At 44.5% G+C, this 17,513-nt stretch overlaps 1 protein-coding gene across 3 annotated transcripts; it reads right to left on the bottom strand.

The window, feature by feature from the left end:
- Positions 1 to 504: 504 nt before the first annotated feature.
- itpkcb (inositol-trisphosphate 3-kinase Cb) lies at positions 505 to 17,492 on the bottom strand. 3 transcript variants are annotated; one of them, XM_023813709.2, is made up of 9 exons: positions 17,453 to 17,492; positions 15,932 to 16,018; positions 11,083 to 12,479; positions 6,050 to 6,149; positions 5,599 to 5,812; positions 4,173 to 4,377; positions 3,663 to 3,764; positions 3,486 to 3,557; positions 505 to 3,114 (listed from the first exon to the last, which is right to left on the bottom strand). In XM_023813709.2, the coding sequence occupies exons 3-9, from the start codon at positions 12,214 to 12,216 to the stop codon at positions 2,908 to 2,910; spliced, it is 2,034 nt and encodes a 677-aa protein (XP_023669477.2). In that variant the 5' UTR covers positions 12,217 to 12,479; positions 15,932 to 16,018; positions 17,453 to 17,492; the 3' UTR covers positions 505 to 2,907. The 3 variants fall into 3 exon arrangements, with proteins under 3 accessions (XP_023669477.2, XP_023669476.2, XP_023669475.2); XM_023813708.2 differs by lacking the exon at positions 17,453 to 17,492 and adding an exon at positions 16,216 to 16,403; XM_023813707.2 differs by lacking the exon at positions 17,453 to 17,492 and having other exon boundaries at positions 15,932 to 16,162.
- Between the last annotated feature and the right edge of the window lie 21 nt (positions 17,493 to 17,513).

Raw genomic sequence — 17,513 nt, 5'->3', positions numbered from 1 at the left:
CAACCATGGTTACGGCTCCGGTAAATAAGTCAGGTAGCGTATTGGGTAACAGTGATCCTTTGATATTTAAGAACATAGCTGAATACCAGCACTTATGACTTGTCCTGTGACAATTAGCTGGCTGAGGCTCACCGTCGTGACAAGAGAATCAGTTTTCTTGTAAACTTGAACAAAAATGCTGTAAATCAACTTTGGCAAACATCACACCAAATATGACTCACTTGTTTGCTAAATACCCTTAAAAGTATCATCTGTGAGATAACCACATCCAGGGGATTACCAAATTAATGTGCTATTTGACCTTGAGAAGTCTTATTATGGCAGATTTATGAAATAGCAACAAATGCAGTAATATTGTAATTAATTTTTCGGGGCTGAAACAAAGTAGTATTTTGGATCCACTCATGATGTGAAATTAGCTCTGTGACTTTGTATTCAAATCAAGTTATTCGTAGAGCTGCTGTCTGACCCCAGTGTGGTCACAGAAAGGAGACATCATCCGGATTCTAAGGCTCACAGATCCAGTTTATTGACATTCAGACTTTGTCTCTCACACACACAGGGGACTCTGTTCTGACCCACAACATGGTCCGGTGGATCAATGGTTGGCATATAGAATATAGACACAGAAACTATCGCTGTGAGTCTCACATCCTCTTTACACATCCCTGCACGCTGACATGCAGTCCGATTAATACAACATAATGGTTACAATGTGTTGTAAAAAAATAAAATCCAATACACAGAACACCATTTGTAAACAATTCAGTGATGTTCCAGAGATGTGGGGCTGCTGGGGGAATGATGTTGGATCACTTTCCTGGTTTAAAGTTTCTGAAAGAGGTGTCAGGGTAGGACGTGTACAAAACACATAAAGGTGCTTCGCTTTGTAGCACTTGGTTAAGGAATGTAGCAAAAGACACACAGACAAAGTATCATTTACAAAAGCGGTAAATTCAAAATTACTAAGATGCCCACAATCCTCAGGTTAATTATGTGACTTTCGAACGACGTCTCTCACCGGTTGTTCAGATTCAGATTGTTGGGTTTTCAGCCAGAGATGCCCGTACAGAACCACTGCAGTGTGCACACCGCAACAGCATCTCTTAGGCTGAAATTTATATTATGAATTTATACCGATAACATTCACATTTCGTCAAACTGACGATAAAAATGCCCGAGTGCTGTTTAAAAAAAGCCTGAAATATTGCTTTAGATATCTTTGAATTTAAAAATCTTAAATTCCAAGGTGGGGGTGTGGGCGATAAATCCCTCTAAATCTGCAAAACGCCTGCAGTCACAATGTACCAGAAGCTACAAAAATTCAGATCACAAGTCACAGTCATATTTTTGTTCAACTTCCCTCTCTAACCAGTTCAGACCAGTTGTAAACTGATATTTTAAATCCACAGTCATAAACAGGCTGGTAACAGCAATGGGGGCTGAGTGGCACTGATACCCAGTATGGCTTTGAAGTTAAGATGCCTTTACACACATTGTTAGATACACCAAACACAAACCACATTTCTGTGTACATGGAAACACAGCCATACTAAAAGCATAGTTCCACAGAGAGATTTTTGCCACTGTCAAAAGCTGCTCCACCTCAGGGTCAATTAACACTTATCCCAAATCTGTAATCCTTAGTTCCTAAGCAGCAAGGCTGTACTGGGCTTGCATTTTCCTTTGGTTTTTACTGGTAAACCCCTGGAACTCCCTAACCCAGAACACTCGAACCCAGAACACAAAATTTCTCAAAACTGCCGAGAATGAGAACATGCTATATAGAATTTAAACTGTTGAATAAACTAGGAAAAAAACATAAGCTGTTATCTGTAGCTGCATTTTTCCCCAAAGATGAGCACAAAACACTGTACAGTTTTGCTTCAGCGGCCACATCAAAACAGTGGGTTAACATGCAGCAGAGGATTTTGGCATTCAGAAATAAATCCTAAATGTTCATTCACCACAGCTGTAAATTAAATACTCCCTACTCAATGAAATTTCATTACCAGTTTTATACATTTTCAAGGTATGTGATCTGACTGATATGGTCCTTTCCATTTTTGGCTGTCAAAGTTTACTGATGCAAGGTGACCTAAAAAGTGTGTGGAACTTAAGTCTGTTACGCCTCCTGGATAAAAAAAAATAAAAATCTTAGTGTGATTTATCTAGCTGGTAAACAGAAACCAGTGCTAAGCCAAGACAATTACAGATAACATATTGCATATAGCCTGGTTAGCCTAAAGGCAGTGACACAAGGCCACCATCCCAGCATGCATGTACATTGGTTAAAAAAGACATTTTTGAACTCTAACCACATTGTTACTGCACTCAAAGAGTCTGTAAGACTTTTTCATCAAGTTTCTTAAAAAGTCTAGATTCCAGCTCATTTCCCCAATGCATTATACGGCTCTGCAATGGTTCTCTCGTCCTTTGCAATAAAAAGACTCTTGTAAAAACTCCCACAGAGAAAGCACAGAAAAACAATTAATCTACAATCCATATGGCCGAAATACTTAAATAAAACTATTTACATTAAAACAAAACAGGAAAAATAAAACTGTACACATTTTCCAGTGTTCTAGTGTTATGCATCTGTAAAACAATTAAAAACAAAACAGTTCAACAGGTCCACGTGGACTTTTTTTTTCCTTTTTCTTTAAGGCAACTTCAGAAATTCAGAATGTCTTTTTGAGAGCGCAGTGGAATGCCACATCTCTTCTTACCACCAGAGGGAAGCAGTGAGCCCAAGGGTGAGAGGAGAGGCAGTACATGCTCAGTTTTTATAGCTTGGTCTTCCCTCCCTTTCTCGAGTTGTGTCGATTCGCCAAATCCTCCTCTTCTCAGGCTGGGGGACCAGTCTGTCTGTGCAAAACCTCGCCTATGTTGTCCTGTTAGCTCCTCTCAGGCATCCGGCAGCATCGAGCTCAGGATTTCCACGAGGTTGTCCAGGCCCCACAAGTAACCGTCTTCATGGTTACCCTCCAGCCAAGGGGTGCGGTGGTCCAGGGTGAGGGGGGGCGGCAGGGGCACGGTTTTGCCAAAGTCAATCATCCACACTTGCGCTCGTTCTGTCTTGTCGTGCACGAACAGCAGGGAACTGCCAACCACCTTGGTGGACCCAAGGAAAGATGTTTACCACTCAGTCCAGAGACAAATCAGACAGCAGATTCTACATTCCAATTTGACCACTGAAGTCAATTCAAAGTGACTTGGACTCAATGGATCAGTCAACAGCGTTTTTCAGTTCAATGTTACGCTCAGCAGGAGACTTACCCCCTATAGCAGCAGTAGTAAGGTTATCAGACTATAGAACTAATCAGAGTTGAGTCAATCTGGGTATTCCAGTAACATGTAACAATAAGCAACATCCTTACTTTGTTACAGTCCAGGTCTTACGTTTACCTGGAATTGTACTGGGCACTGTTGAGAACATCAAGCCACTACTACACCACAGAACTGCTCAAGAGGATACCACTCACCTCATGGGTCCGGAAGAACTCGGATTTCTCCAGAATTCCCCTCAGCTCCTTTAGCCTCTCCAGGTAACTCCTCTGTCACACAGAAAGACCCAGACAATTAGTACAAGAAACTCACATGAGATGTATGTTGTGGAGCCGTATACGCCCCCCTTCAAGGATTACCCAGGAAACACTTACCAAGACTTTGATTCTCCCCTGCACAAAGTCTTCCAGGGCCTGCTTCACCTGCTCCCTGTGTTTGGTCTTCTTGAAGTTTGTGTTGCACGTGCCGTCAGCTTTCTATGTGAAGGGCAACAGCAATGGCAGAAAGTTAACCTTCTCCCCCAAGAACATGTAAACGTGACAAGACCCCGGCCTGTGGACAGGCATGTCCTACAGAAAAGTCCATGTTTCAATGCCATCCTTTCCCAGTTATCACCCTACGTTTACATCTACTGCCGGCTGCGCGTCCGCAAAGCCGTGGGCGGGAATGAAAACTCCTCTAAGCTATATGAAGCCAGAATCAATTGGCTGAAGGCACACACAGAAGTGGTGAAGACTAGCACACACTTCTTTGGAGTTGGCATGTGTGCTGCGTGTTAAGAACGATGCCTCCAACGAGATGAACTGGATATTCCAGATTAGATAATCAAATTGATCCCCCCCCCCCCCCCCCCCCGCCATACAATCTGTTTAAACCACACGAACCTTGATGCCCTCAATGCGGAACCCCAGCGTGGCAGTAGAGCTGAGGGTCTCTCGCCACTGCATGTAGCGGGGCTTGAGCACGGCCTGCTGGGCTCGCTCCTCGGGACTAGGCGCACCTGGGTCCACTGCCACCATCTTCTCATACATGTCTCTGCGCAGCCGCGGTCGCTCCCGCGCCTTCACCAGCTCATCTTCGAGGTACGTCCTGAAGGCAGGGGACAAAAGGGACGACACGAGGCACCCTTTAGCACGAATATTCACTCTGCTCCCTACACAATCATAAGAAAAAGGTTCACCCTCATAATGGCACATTTAGATAATGAGACCGATAAAGCAATTTAATTGTCCAGCTTACAGAACAGCAGGAAATGGAACCAGTAGCTTAAAACATAACAGGCACCGCAGAAAGTGATCAAAAAGTTGTCTAGTACCAAAGATAGAATACAATGAATACTATCACAAAAATGTTTTCTAATGAAGACCTTGCATAACTGTGTCCAAGTTTCCAAAGAAGTACACGTCAATGTTGCAAAACGATGACCTAAATTTAGTGAGCTGGACGTGTCCATTTGTAATGAATATTCATAAGATGACTTATGACTGACAGTCCACTACACTGCAGTAACACCGTGTCCTTCATGGCTGTGATGCTACTACTCAGATGAGGACCGATATTAACGGAAGGACATCAAAGTGCCTCCACACAGCGCCAAAGCCGAAACGATTTGGCCATAAAAGTACAAGCCGACAATCAAAGGGTTCACCTTTGTATCTGGAAAGGTGCTATCAGTGAGACCTGAGGCTGCTGGCATCAGGAGTGTAAGCGCCGCGACATTTACGGTAAACGAGCAGCTCGGCGTCTTCCTAGGAAGAGCCGCCAGCCAGAATTGGGTACATGTAGACATTGGGTACATGTGGTAACTCCCAGATCATCACGGACAACGGCACAATCGCCAGTCAACGGCTTAACCCTGCTTAACTACGCGGATTTATTTGCAACATGTTTATTTGGACAAAGACCGGGCTTTACAGCAAGCAGGTACAAAAAGTCAAAGGGCAAACGGGGGGGGGGGGGGGGTTTCAGTCACTGCAGATAAGTGGGAGAAAGAAAAAAAAAAAAACACAAAAAAACAACACTTTTAAGTGTTAAGTTGATGCGCTTATGTAAGCGCTGAGGTCACCGAGAAATCAATATCGAATTCTCCTAGAGTGGGCAGCATTGTGTTTCTTTCCAAAATTAAACATACATATATACAGCATATACAATGATAATATACTTAAAGTCAGAGTAGCCACAGTATTATTTGGTTACTGCCACAATTTCAATTTTAAAATTGCCGTATTCATTTTGCTGGGTTTTTCTAGGATCAATCCACCATGTGGGAATGAAGAGGTGCCCTCATGCCCACATGCCCACAGCCCTTACCGGCTGCCCATCTTGCAGTCCATGATAGAGGGAGACTGGAAGTCAGCCAGAAGGTCATCCATCAGGTTGAATTCCTGCTCGCCCTGCTGCACCACTCCGTAGTACCCGGGCACGAAGGGCCGCAGAGAGTCCTCCATCAGCTTCAGCAGGCACTGCTGCTCGCACTCGCAGTACTTCTTCAGCAGCTTCCCACAATCCCCTGCCTGGAAGCTCCCTAGAATTCGCGGGGACGCAATAGATGGATCAAAAAAAAAAAAAAAACAACAACAAATCGATGCAATTGCTTATAAAGTGATGTCATATGTCAGGACATGCGACAAACTTACAAATACACAATGACAGCAGACGCGGATTAAGACGCAGGGGGTTACCCAGCACACACAGGCACACGCAAACATACACGCTCATAAACGGTTACGATGAACCCGGAAAGGAGTCCGCCTGTCCGTACCTGCATGTCCGGCGAGCTGCACCCACGGGTAGCACTTCTTGGACGACACTGTGATGGGAGAGCAGTGCACCATAGTCTTCAGCTTCTTCCACGACTTGGTCTGGATGGGGACCGGGAAAGAAAACTTCTTACCCTCTTTGTACAGGGGCCCGCAGTCCGGTCTCTCAGACCGAGCCAGGGGAAATGCACCTTGCCCCTGCTCCACAGTGTACCAGAGTAAGGCTCACGCCCCTTCCCCGCCCTCCACCACGCACACCAGCTCCAGCGGCTTACACATTACCATCATCCTTCACCTTTAGTCTACGCCCAACCCCCTCCAGGTCAATAAACTTGGGAAACCGGGGCTGACGAGATCGCCTCTACCATCCCATTGATCCGTCTCCGCTGCACACCTTATCCACCGCTAAATAATCAGAGCGGCGCCGAGCCATCGAGCTGGAGGCGGAGAATCAAGAAACGCAGGACAAGAGAAAAAAAAAAAGGCATGCCTAATGAGTCACGTTCAAGGAGGAGGGAGAAATGGGTTTGTTTTCGTAAAGGAAGTGGTGTAGCATCGTCACGCCAGTCCATACGCAAAGCTGGAATTCGTCTATAGCATTCCTCAGCGTGACAATGTCAGGGCGCTTTGTTCTTGCGGAGACTGACGCACGTAGACGCGAATTTTTAAAGCACTGGCGAGTTTTGACTCGAGCTGTCCGTCTCCAATGAGGTGGAAGCAGAGACGAGTTGGTTTCTGCTGTGTCAGTGTGTTTTTGGCTTATGGGATTGTGTCTGGCATAAGGAGGGACGATACTGACACAGCCACCTGTGGACTGATGCGTCACGTCTAAATATAGAGAGAGAAAAAGGAGGGAAAACTGATGATGAAGTGTAATGAGCCAATGTTGGGGTCAGGGTGTGGAATGGTTGGGGGGGGGGGAGGCACAAGAGAAGCAAGAATGAAGCTCTGCCAGCAAAGTCAATGCAGGTCATACGGACGATTGCGAGAATGGAGGGAAACAAGTCCATCCAGGTTAATAGACGTTTATCTGTCCCTGATAGAAATATCGCTTCCAAGAAGCATAGACCAGAGCGGCAGACAGAAGACAAAGGACAAATCACAGGCACACTTGCAGATAAAAATCTGTCCACGACAAATGAGCACAAGTTTCTCAATCCAAATTAGCAGAATGGCTACGATATACAGGTGCCAGTATGCAGCAGTATTTTTCAATGTCAAAAATAGAATGTAGGCTGTACGAATTGCACCACTGAGCCCATCCGTGCGTGTCTGAAGGAGCAGGCCGAACTCAAGCAGCAGAGCAGCTCTCTAATTCCTGGCCACCTATCAAACCCTACGAGTGCCACAGGGAGATCGTCAGCTCTTGGATGCAAGAAAGGGCATCCTCCATAAAACCTCGACCTCATATCTGCTCCAGTGGATCGCAATGAGCCACTGGATGCAGAGACCAATTCAGGGCTTCTGAAACTACTAGCGATGATAACATGATAGCCATCAGTAGGAACGTCGCGGTAATTTTGGACCAATTCTGCGCGGGAGCGGGACAGGCTGGAAATGAGACAGCCGAGCAAAGTTCTCCCTGTGGAGATCACAGTATTGCCTGTGAGTTCACAGCACGGAGCGGCTCTTATTCAGCGTCGTGTCGCTGAGGCATCACACCCCATGTCTGAGCACAAAACAGAGGCGGAAAACAAAGCGGCACACCCAGCGCTGACGAGTCGCTGAAATGAAAGTTCTAAATAAGCTATCCATCATGATAGAACATTCCAACCACTCTGTGCCCTGAAGGTAAGGTTTCTCCAGCTCCCCCGACTCGACAGAATCCTCTACAGACCCTCCCTAATGAGGATGACATCAACCCAACACACACACACACCAACATATGTTGTCATGCAATATTTTTATGCATCATACCTTGGTAATTAAGATGGCAGCCACACGGAAGATGAAAAGTGGCACCAATAAACACGGACAAGTAAGCACAGCGCCAGTGCAACCAGCGCCAGTGCAACCAGCACCAGTGCAACCAGCACCAGTGCAACCAGCACCAGTGCAACCAGCACCAGTGCAACCAGCACCAGTGCAACCAGCACCACACACAGCGCATGACAAACTGCAAGCAGGTAGCAGCACATCCCATCACTGTTCAGCATAGCCAGCCCTTCCTCTCCCAACTACCCTTAACCCCCCTTCCCCCCCCATGAATTTCACCACCTGCCAGGCTTTTGCTCATCCTCCATCCTGCCCCTCCCTAAAAACCACGATGGCAGCCATGCTGAAAACCCCCTCAACCCCAACATGAGAAAATCTCGGGGGTGGTAAGGGGGTGTGGGGTGGCAAACAACAGAGCCATAAAAAAAAAAAAAAAAAAAAAGTACACACGATTCCTTGCTCGATGATGGCAGTCCCCCGCCCAAGCAATTCCGAACAGTTAACAGCCACCTACCACCTGCGGCTGTTAAATCACATCACGTCCAAGCCGCTTCCAAAATATTGCATCATTCTTCTTCCCCTGAGCGCATCTGCTTTTCAGCTCCCACCCCCATCCCATCTCAATCCCCCTGTGGCAATCCTTACACAAACATGGATCCACCTTGCCCAGCTCGTGGCGCAAAACCAGTCCGACGAGTATAAATGCCCCTCGGGAGAAGCAAGAGAGATGGTGCGAGACGGACTTTATCTGAATGGAGGGATGTTGAGGGAGGGGCCAAAAAGAGAGGGGGACAGGCCTGGCCAGGCTGCTCAGCTTATACTGGCCGAAGGGAGGAGGCAGGTTTCAGAACAGCCTCCCTCACAGACTTCCATAATTTGTTGCCAGTTCTGCCATTTGGAAAATCTCTCTCACATCATACTTGCAAAAAAAAAAAAAAAAAAAACTCACATTTGCTAAATCGCAAGAAGTCAGAAGATACTAGATGTGCAGCAACTCACTCTGAATTTTTTCAAGAGGCTGAGATTCTCTGTCCCTTATCTGCATCTTTACCCCCCACCCCTACCCCACCCCCCACAAACGGTGCAACTGCTGCACAGTTTGTTAAATTCTTCAGCCGGCCTGAGGTTGTTTGAGAAGAGAGGAGGGCACCGCAAAAGCAGGAGGAGCAGGAGAGGAGACCTTCGAGAGCAAAAACAGACAATACCATATATGGAAACGGTGTCACCTAGCAACGGAAGCACCTTCAGCCCAATTTTCCATTACACTTCTCGCGCCGCGTACAGTCTGAGAGCCCGTGTGCGTCGACACACAGACACGGTGCCAGTGTGGTCTCTGGTTCAATCGATCTGGAAAGAACCGGATGGACCCCAGGGAGACATTCATAACATAGAGAGCAATACCTGTTCAGTACATGACTATGGTTCTACATTTGTGCTCATACAATGAGGAACACAGAGATCAGAGCTGGGCGGGGATGGATCACTGTATGCCTATGCGCTCAATCACTCTCCCTCCGGCCCACATTCTATGGATTTTGGGATGTTACTTAGCCATTTGCTGATTCAGAGTCAACTGACAATGAACCCCGGACAAATTACAGTACAGTGAAACATCGCTGAACAAACAATCCATTCACTCACAACTAGTATTTTACTCAGCTTATAAACAAACCGCAGTCTAATTTCCATGGAAGCTTATGCAAATGGTAAAAAGAAAATTGCATCGTAAAAATAAATTGACATGTACTTAACAAGTCTGCACAGGAAAAAAACTTCCTAGACCATGCATGGGTGTGACCTTGTGAGTGTACTGGAGTGCGAGTATGTGAGAGGGTGAGTAATGCAGGAGGATGATGATGATGATATCTAATGTGTCACACTCCTAATGCGACAAGAATTAAGCCTTGCAGTCTGTGCAGGAAGTCCACACTTTGATTAGTCAAATTCAATAAAGACATGCTGTCCTTTCAGGATTTGGACATTCCTTACATTTCTCAGCCGTGTGATATTGTGTTAACCCATTACTATCTGCTGCTGTGCGTCTCCAATAAAAATGCACGCGAAGAGCTTTTTTCCCCCCCCTTTGTTCTGTGACATCCTGTCCAGGTTGATTCCCTGCTTTGTCCTCAATGCGCCATGAAGATGCTCCATGATGTTTTTCAAATCAGTATAGTCCTGAGATTGGAGTGTTTACATCTACGTTTATGATCACAGAGCAACCAGAGAAGTACAAGGCTTTTTAAAACTTTTTTTTTTTTTTTTTTAATAGTGTAACTACCATACTGCAATATCAGATGAACAAATATTCCAGGTTGGTCATCCCGTCAGTAATAGTCAAACCAATAAGTTGAAATAAGATGTGGTTGGTACAAGCAAGAGACTAAAAGACGAGTATGTGATGAAAAAACTGTCACTCAACAGCCAGTCAACTCATCTTCTCATTCCCAATACAGCATGAATCAATCTTTTATTTCACAAAACCCCAAAGTTCAGTCTCCCAATTCAATACGTCATGTGATGACGTCAAACTACAACCACTGCACTATAATACCCTAAAAATGCACCAATAGTTCAGCAGAGAATACAGCACGCCAACTAAACTTGCCTACACTGGCAAAAAGAGATACAAACTAATTTAACACGTTTTCTTCCCCACCCCAGTTAAAGAAACAGTAACTTTGCGAGCCCATACATGACTGACTCGACTTGTAAATTAAAGCTTTGTGATCTCTTGGAAGGACAGCCTCCTCCGTGCTTCAGGAGATCCATTACAAGGTCTAGATCAGTAAGAACTTGCATGAGAACATTCCCCATTTAGCTCGACCTGCCTGCAGCCGTTTTCAGGGTCAGTCTGCGGCTTATTGCTGCAATTATGGGACACGCCGACAATCTGACAACACTGCTCAAAATAATACGCACCACGCAAACATCCCGCTATTCTGCCATCGTGCTTAGTAAAGCACGACATGTGAAGACACCCATTTATAGCTGCACTGACAAGCATTTACTACTGTGCTGACAAGATTAATGATCGCCCCGGACTGGCTTGCAATTCGCTAAAAATGAACACAGGATGTTGTCAACACACAACGATACTCACCCCCGGCGGTTCGTCCGGGCTGCCCAGCGTGCTGTATGCGGTCGAACCGCTGTTGGGTTCGATGTCGCTGCCGGCGAAATCGTCCTCCGATTCCTCAAACGAGGAAGCCGACGAAAGGCCAGCGGAGGACGAGCTGGAAAGCTTGCGGAACAGGAGCGAGGGGACCGGCGAGCCCCCGCAGCCGCTGTCCGAGCACGGCGACTCCTGGTCCCGGTGCCCGCCGAGGGACAGTGCGCCGTCGCTAAGTCCGGAGGCCTGCTGAGGGTACGGGGGTGTCTCGGTTCGACTGGGACTGGGATCGGGGGTCACGATGAGCTGCGGGATAGTCCCGGGGAAACTCAGACTGCCCGGGATGCCCTCCGCTAGTTGGTAAGGCTGCTTCGTGGAGGTTCCTGAGCTGGAACGGCGATTTCCCAAGTCGACTGGGGAACTGATGCTCCTCTCGCCTTGTCTGTGCGTCCTGCCCGGGCAAGCGACAGTGTTAGCTGGGGATTTAGTCATCGCAGTATCCGCGTCTGTGAAACCGGAGTCCCCGGAGCCCCCAGCACGCGCTCCGCTGCAGTCTCCGGTCTCCAGGCGTAAATACCGTCCCACACTTTCGTCTTCCCCCGAATCTGTTAAAACTATCGATACCGCGGGAGCGCGAGAGCTTTCCGCCCCCTCCTCGGGACAACCATTTCTGGGTGACTGCTTTTCCATGGTATTCCTGTCATGGTCCTTCCCCGACGCGTCCGGGCCAACGTGCCAAGAATTACTTTGGACCGATCTGTGTAGTGGGGTCCGCGGATCAGACCGCGTTGCATCCACGGAGTCCACGCCACATCTTGTCTGGGATTCGCGGACCACCGCCGCCACTGGTTTATTGTCTTCGCCGGTAGACTGGCTCTTAGGATTTATGCTCTCCGTCCGGCAACTTGGCGACTTCTGCCCTTCTGCACTTGTATCCGGCAATGGAGTGCGCCCCAACTTCTCATCCAGCCTCGGAAACTCCTCTTTTTTAACCAGATTCCTGTCAAACCGGTCGTCCCTTCGCTCCTTGCTCGTTACTCCACCAAAACGCGTTACTCCAGACTCCACCGGTCTCCGTTTCTCTTTAACACATGCGATGGTGAGACAGGAGGTTGATTGACCCATTCTGCTCTCCGTACAGTCAGTTACGCCAAAGTCAGACGCAAGGCGACATAGACCACGCCTTCAAAATAAGAGACCTGTTATTGGTATTCGGCAAATTCTTCTAAACAGTAATCCCTCCTCCAAGTCTAGCCGGGGGCCATGTGACGCGGTTCAGCTTTATTGTGGCAGACACATGGCTTTTATTGTGAACTGAGTGGTCTGGTGAACGATTAACAACCGCATCGTAACTGGCGGCTGAAGGTAATCCGGCAGTGTAGGCAGACCTGAAAACGCAAAAATACAGGAAATAAATGTCACCAGTCAGCACAGAAAACGAACATATTATGAATGCAGCAGAAATTAAACGTTTCAATTGTACAGCGACGACTATACTGCTTTAACTGTGAACAAAATCTTTGTAAAATTGTCGTTTGCTAGACAACGAACGTATGAGGCATTCTTACTCATGGGCTGTTGCGAAAATGCTTATATACTTTTTCCAAGTGATGACTTAACAGCATCTCTTTCCGTCTCAGTAATGCTAAATTAAAAAGTACCATATAACCTGCTCTACATCCAGTACTTATGTTATTATAAAATGAAACTATTGTCTAAAATAAACAAAGCAGAAATTCTGATTCTGCTGCCCTCTTCTGGTTCGTATCAGAATATTTTATTGCCTCTAAAGATAAAATTTAAAAAGAGGGATTAAAGGTTATATTTCAGTTTGAGCCTACAACAAAGAAATATGTTGAATGAAACATAGATACCCAGGGGTAAATCTCTTCTAGCACATTTTCGCACGCATCCCGACTCTTGCCACAGCAGCAACTCAGCGGAGAATTACTATGGTGACAGAATAACGGAGAGGCAGCGAGAGAACTTTTTCAGTGTTTGCCAAACGTTCCCTCCTCCTCCTCTTTCTGCCTCTACTCCTCCATCTCCTCCTCTTCACATTTCCATTTTCACTGGTGTCACAAAGAAAGTAGGCTCAGGGGGAGGATGCTTGTGTGTCGCAGGGGTGTGGTTTTGGTCTAACTGGTGAGCATTAAACTCAATGGTAAAAAGTTAAAGAACGGCAGAAAAGTTTTTTTTTTGCTCATTCTTATCATATTTTCCGTTGGAGCGTGACACATTGTGATGTACGTTCAAATAAAACAATTTATATATGAAAGAACATTTTCTTATAAAAGAAATTTACCTTTTGCCTCTGTTGAAAAAAGTTTCACTGGTATCAACACTCTGGTTTAGATTAATAAGGCATGTATGTTGACACAGTGAAAGGAAAACAGAAAAGAATAGAATTACAGCAGAAATCATGTTAATTAAGAATGTTTTAGTACTTGACAGTAGTGAACGTTCATAACAAAATGTTGAGAAACAGGAAGCGACTATGAAATGGAAAATTAGGAAAGAACAGCTCATTGTGAACTGTTTGTGCATATCACAGCATGACTCGTAATGTCCTTGGCTGTAAAATGCATAGAGTTTCCGCAGATGGAATTTTTCGTACATTTGCTGCGTAAGACCAGCAAGAAGTGGACATGGAGTTCAACTGAAATGTCAGACATGGCCTGGCCTTCGCGATTGCGGCATATTTTCAAGAGCGGCTCAGTAAACACTTTGCTTATTTAAACCCAATCCCAAATGTCAGCCAAGAAAAAACGCTCATGTTTGCCTCAGGCTAGAGTGTTATGGGTGTGATATGGTATGTGTGTGGGAAGATCACAGGCGTGTGTGTTGGAGCGTGCATGATAATGTCTGCGTCGTATAAATTGGTCCACGAGGTAGGAAACTTCGGTCGGAGTGGAGGAGGTTGTGCATTACAGCCTGATGATGGGGAGCTAAACGTGACTTGGCGTGGCACAAATCTTTACTCACGTAACTGGAAATTCATTAAAATTACCCATGTGCTTCATCCTACTTACAGTCTTGTGTGCTCCATGCTCAAACACGCAACATGCTAATGTTAAGATGAAAGCTAATTTAGTCTTTTGGGCCGGAAGAATGATCTAAATGAATTTAATTTGTAATTATACAATAAAATACCTTTTTGGAATATGAAACACGTGGCATTATTACATAGACATTTTATTTATTTGGCAGATGCATTTATCCAAAGTGACACACAATCAGACAGTCCATGGAGCAATTGAGAGTTCGTGGTCTGGCTCAGGGTCCCATCCCTGAAATCCCTTTGCCAGCCATAGGATTTGAACCCACGACCTTCTGATCGCAGACACAGCACACCCCCGTCTGACACAGTATGCCACATATCATGCTGAATAATTTATCAAAAAAAAACTTGAAAGCAATGATATCCATTTGTAGCTTTAAACATCTATTATACAAACTGCAATGGTTCTCAAACATATAATCTGCACAAGGCCTCATTTTTCAGTCTTTTCAAATATATTATATTCTCTCTTACCCACACCCAGTACTCCAACATTAACTTTATGTAAAAAGGACATACAGTGTATGTGTAAGGGCTTTGAGTACAGAAACGCAAACACAGACTTGGATACCTTGGATAACTATCCAAATATTTAAAGACATCAGACTGGTTCTTCTATCTGAGACAGACAGCTGGAGACTGACAAGGAAGCATACCAAACAGCAGCAGAACACTGATATTTTTTATTTTCTCATCTCAGATACAATCACCTGCTGCTTTTTATCAAGATAAGTTTGTTTGAGAATAATAAGCAGGACATTCAAATTTACAAGACACTATCCAAGTATAGAGCTCCAAGTATACAAACTTAAAAATTCCATTTGCCCTAAGATAGTTTCTATTTGTTACATCTCCAGGAAAAAAATGGGCTGTTTAGTCTGCATAGCCTTTGTGACACCATAAGCCATGTGTCTGATGAAATTCTTCCAGAAACTTGTGTCTACTAGGAATAACTTAATAAGGCCACATGTTTTTTTACCAGTAAGTTACTTCTGTATACTGCCAGAAAAGACATAAGAAAAATAAACCAAATTAACATGTTCAGCTGGATTTTTTTTGTCATCTAAGCTACCTTCACACTAAGTGAAAATGATCACAGTACAGAAACTGTTGGTGTTTAGGAATAACTGGTAAGATCACCTACCCTTAAAGAAGTGGTAAGACAAATTTCAAATATTAAAAACTAAAATAAGACAAATACAGTATTATAAATACTGAAGAAATATCAAAGCTATGTTTTAGCAACAAAGACAGGATCAAACAAACAGTGTTACTCTCAGTCTTTTTGTGAAATTCCATAAACGACATTTTTGATACACCGAGATGTCAAAACAGGTAAAAGACTCGCAGTGTAGCGCTGTCAAACGTAGTGACAACTTGATTCCCTGTGTCTAAACTGAAAGACTGGGATGTAAAAAAGTAACGTCGAACAGCGCTGATGCTGACAACGAAAGTTTCTCCATAGTGTTATCATTGTGATTATGCATATTTGCAACAAAAATTCTCGGAAAAGATAACTGCAAATAGATGCTCTTCGCTGCCAACAAATTCAGGGGATGGAAAACGGTGATGTATCTATAGAACAGCAGGGCAGACAAATGCAAAACAGTGCAAAGATTAATACGGACCTATTGAGACGTTTCGCATCAGAAAGTCTCAGCGTACTTAAGATGACCAAAAGCTATTAATTCTCATTAACAGAAAATTCCCAAAAAGCGAAAACACGCAACCACATTGGCAGCCCATCATGCCAATCGCTAACAGCAGCTTTTCGCTTACCTTTTACTTTTGTTTTTCCTCCCCCTCTTCACTCCTTACATTGCTCCTTCTCGTTCAACGGGTAGCACGGAGAATGTGTGTAACTTACTGTGAGAGACAAAGACATTTAATCAACAGGAAACGAAGTCCTTCCGCTCCAAACCTCCGCGGCGCACAGTGAGCTCCGATCCTTAAGTCAAACACTTTAGTTTCCGTCAGTAAACTTTCAGGGTGGGCAGGGTGAATCATACTTGTCTCTGTCTGCCTTAGACAATTAAAGAGTATATTTTTAGAGAAACTAATACCATGTGCATGTGATTGATGTGAAAATCATATCCTCCCAAGATTTTTCTTTAAACATTGCTTGTCTTTATGGTTGCATGACTTCATCTGCGCATTGAACAGGCATCCACCGTTTTAACAAATTTGCAGCTTTCTGCAATTAAAGAGAGGAACCTCCAGCAGTGACATTGGTGACGCTGACAGGCATTTTCACGTGACTTCAGTGACGCGCACGTGTAAGACGCTGTTACGCTTTTGGTTTGTGTTGAAATATAGTGTTGAAACTCTTATGGGACGCGCTTCAATGACCCGGAATGGACGTCATGTAATGGTTATTGTATGGTCATGAGAGAACAGAAGTCGGAGACTATGTTATACTGATATAATAATGATATATATTATTATTTAATATATTATATTCTTATACCACAAAAGCAGTGTATATTCTGTGTTATTGTAATCCTTAAAATCTGGTCTACATTATGAGTCTTACACAATTTCTGCGTAATGATAATAATATATTCGACTTTTATGTATGAATAGCTTTATTCCACAGAAAATATACGTGTGTGTTTTCAATTTTGTACTGGGTGACACGTATGTGGGCGTTTGTACTAGTTCCATTCATTTACAGTCAATGTAAGAGACGTGCACTTAACGGCTGAGAAAATACGTGTATAAAACATTCTTATAGTTATATATAAGTCAAGTCAAGTGGCTTTTATTGTCATTTCAACCATATACAGTAATACAGTATATAGTGAAACGAGACAGCGCTCCTCCAGGACCATGGTGCTACATATAACACTACATCGATCGACACAGGACTACATAAAGTGCAAGTGTGCAAAAAGTGCAGACATTGCAAAAACAGTGCGACACAAGAAGAAATAGACGAGATGACAGTGCTATTAAGTTTTAGAGATCGCAAATATGGAAAACAGAATCAATAAAGCAGGTGTGAGAGAGTGCGAAATTGAAGGGGACACGTTATAACGTAAATGTAACGGTTTTTTTGGAGGGACGAATGAAAAATGAAATATGGGGGGGGGCACGCCCACCCCCCGCTTCTTCGCCTCTGCGATAAACACATTGCTGCTGTCAACTTATTATACTTTTAATTTACAGTCAATAGAAATAATTATGTATGATAGTTTTGTATTACTTTTGTAATACGAGTAATCATTTCTTGACAAATTAGTGTGCACTATCGAGGTAAAATCAACAAATGCAGAGAGTTTAGTCTTTTTTTTCCCTCACCCAGTACACCGAAGTTGTTGTTGATTGTTTGCTTTGTAAAACGCTTGTTCGCTATTTCACC

Source organism: Paramormyrops kingsleyae, chromosome 17 (genome assembly GCF_048594095.1).
Source record: "Paramormyrops kingsleyae isolate MSU_618 chromosome 17, PKINGS_0.4, whole genome shotgun sequence".
In the NCBI taxonomy this organism is placed as follows: Eukaryota; Metazoa; Chordata; class Actinopteri; order Osteoglossiformes; family Mormyridae; genus Paramormyrops; species Paramormyrops kingsleyae.
Note: the sequence above shows the minus strand (reverse complement) of the source record. Positions and strands in the feature narration are given on the sequence as shown.

What these genes read in the sequence shown, in the direction of transcription:
- itpkcb (XM_023813709.2), bottom strand. Translation starts at nt 12,216, where the DNA reads ATGGGTCAATCAACCTCCTGTCTCACCATCGCATGTGTTAAAGAGAAA. An exon ending in GCAGCTCGCCGGACATGCAG is followed by an intron (nt 5,813 to 6,049) that starts GTACGGACAGGC and finishes CGCGAATTCTAG; the next exon opens with GGAGCTTCCAGGCAGGGGAT. An exon ending in AGTTCTTCCGGACCCATGAG is followed by an intron (nt 3,115 to 3,485) that starts GTGAGTGGTATC and finishes GGGTCCACCAAG; the next exon opens with GTGGTTGGCAGTTCCCTGCT.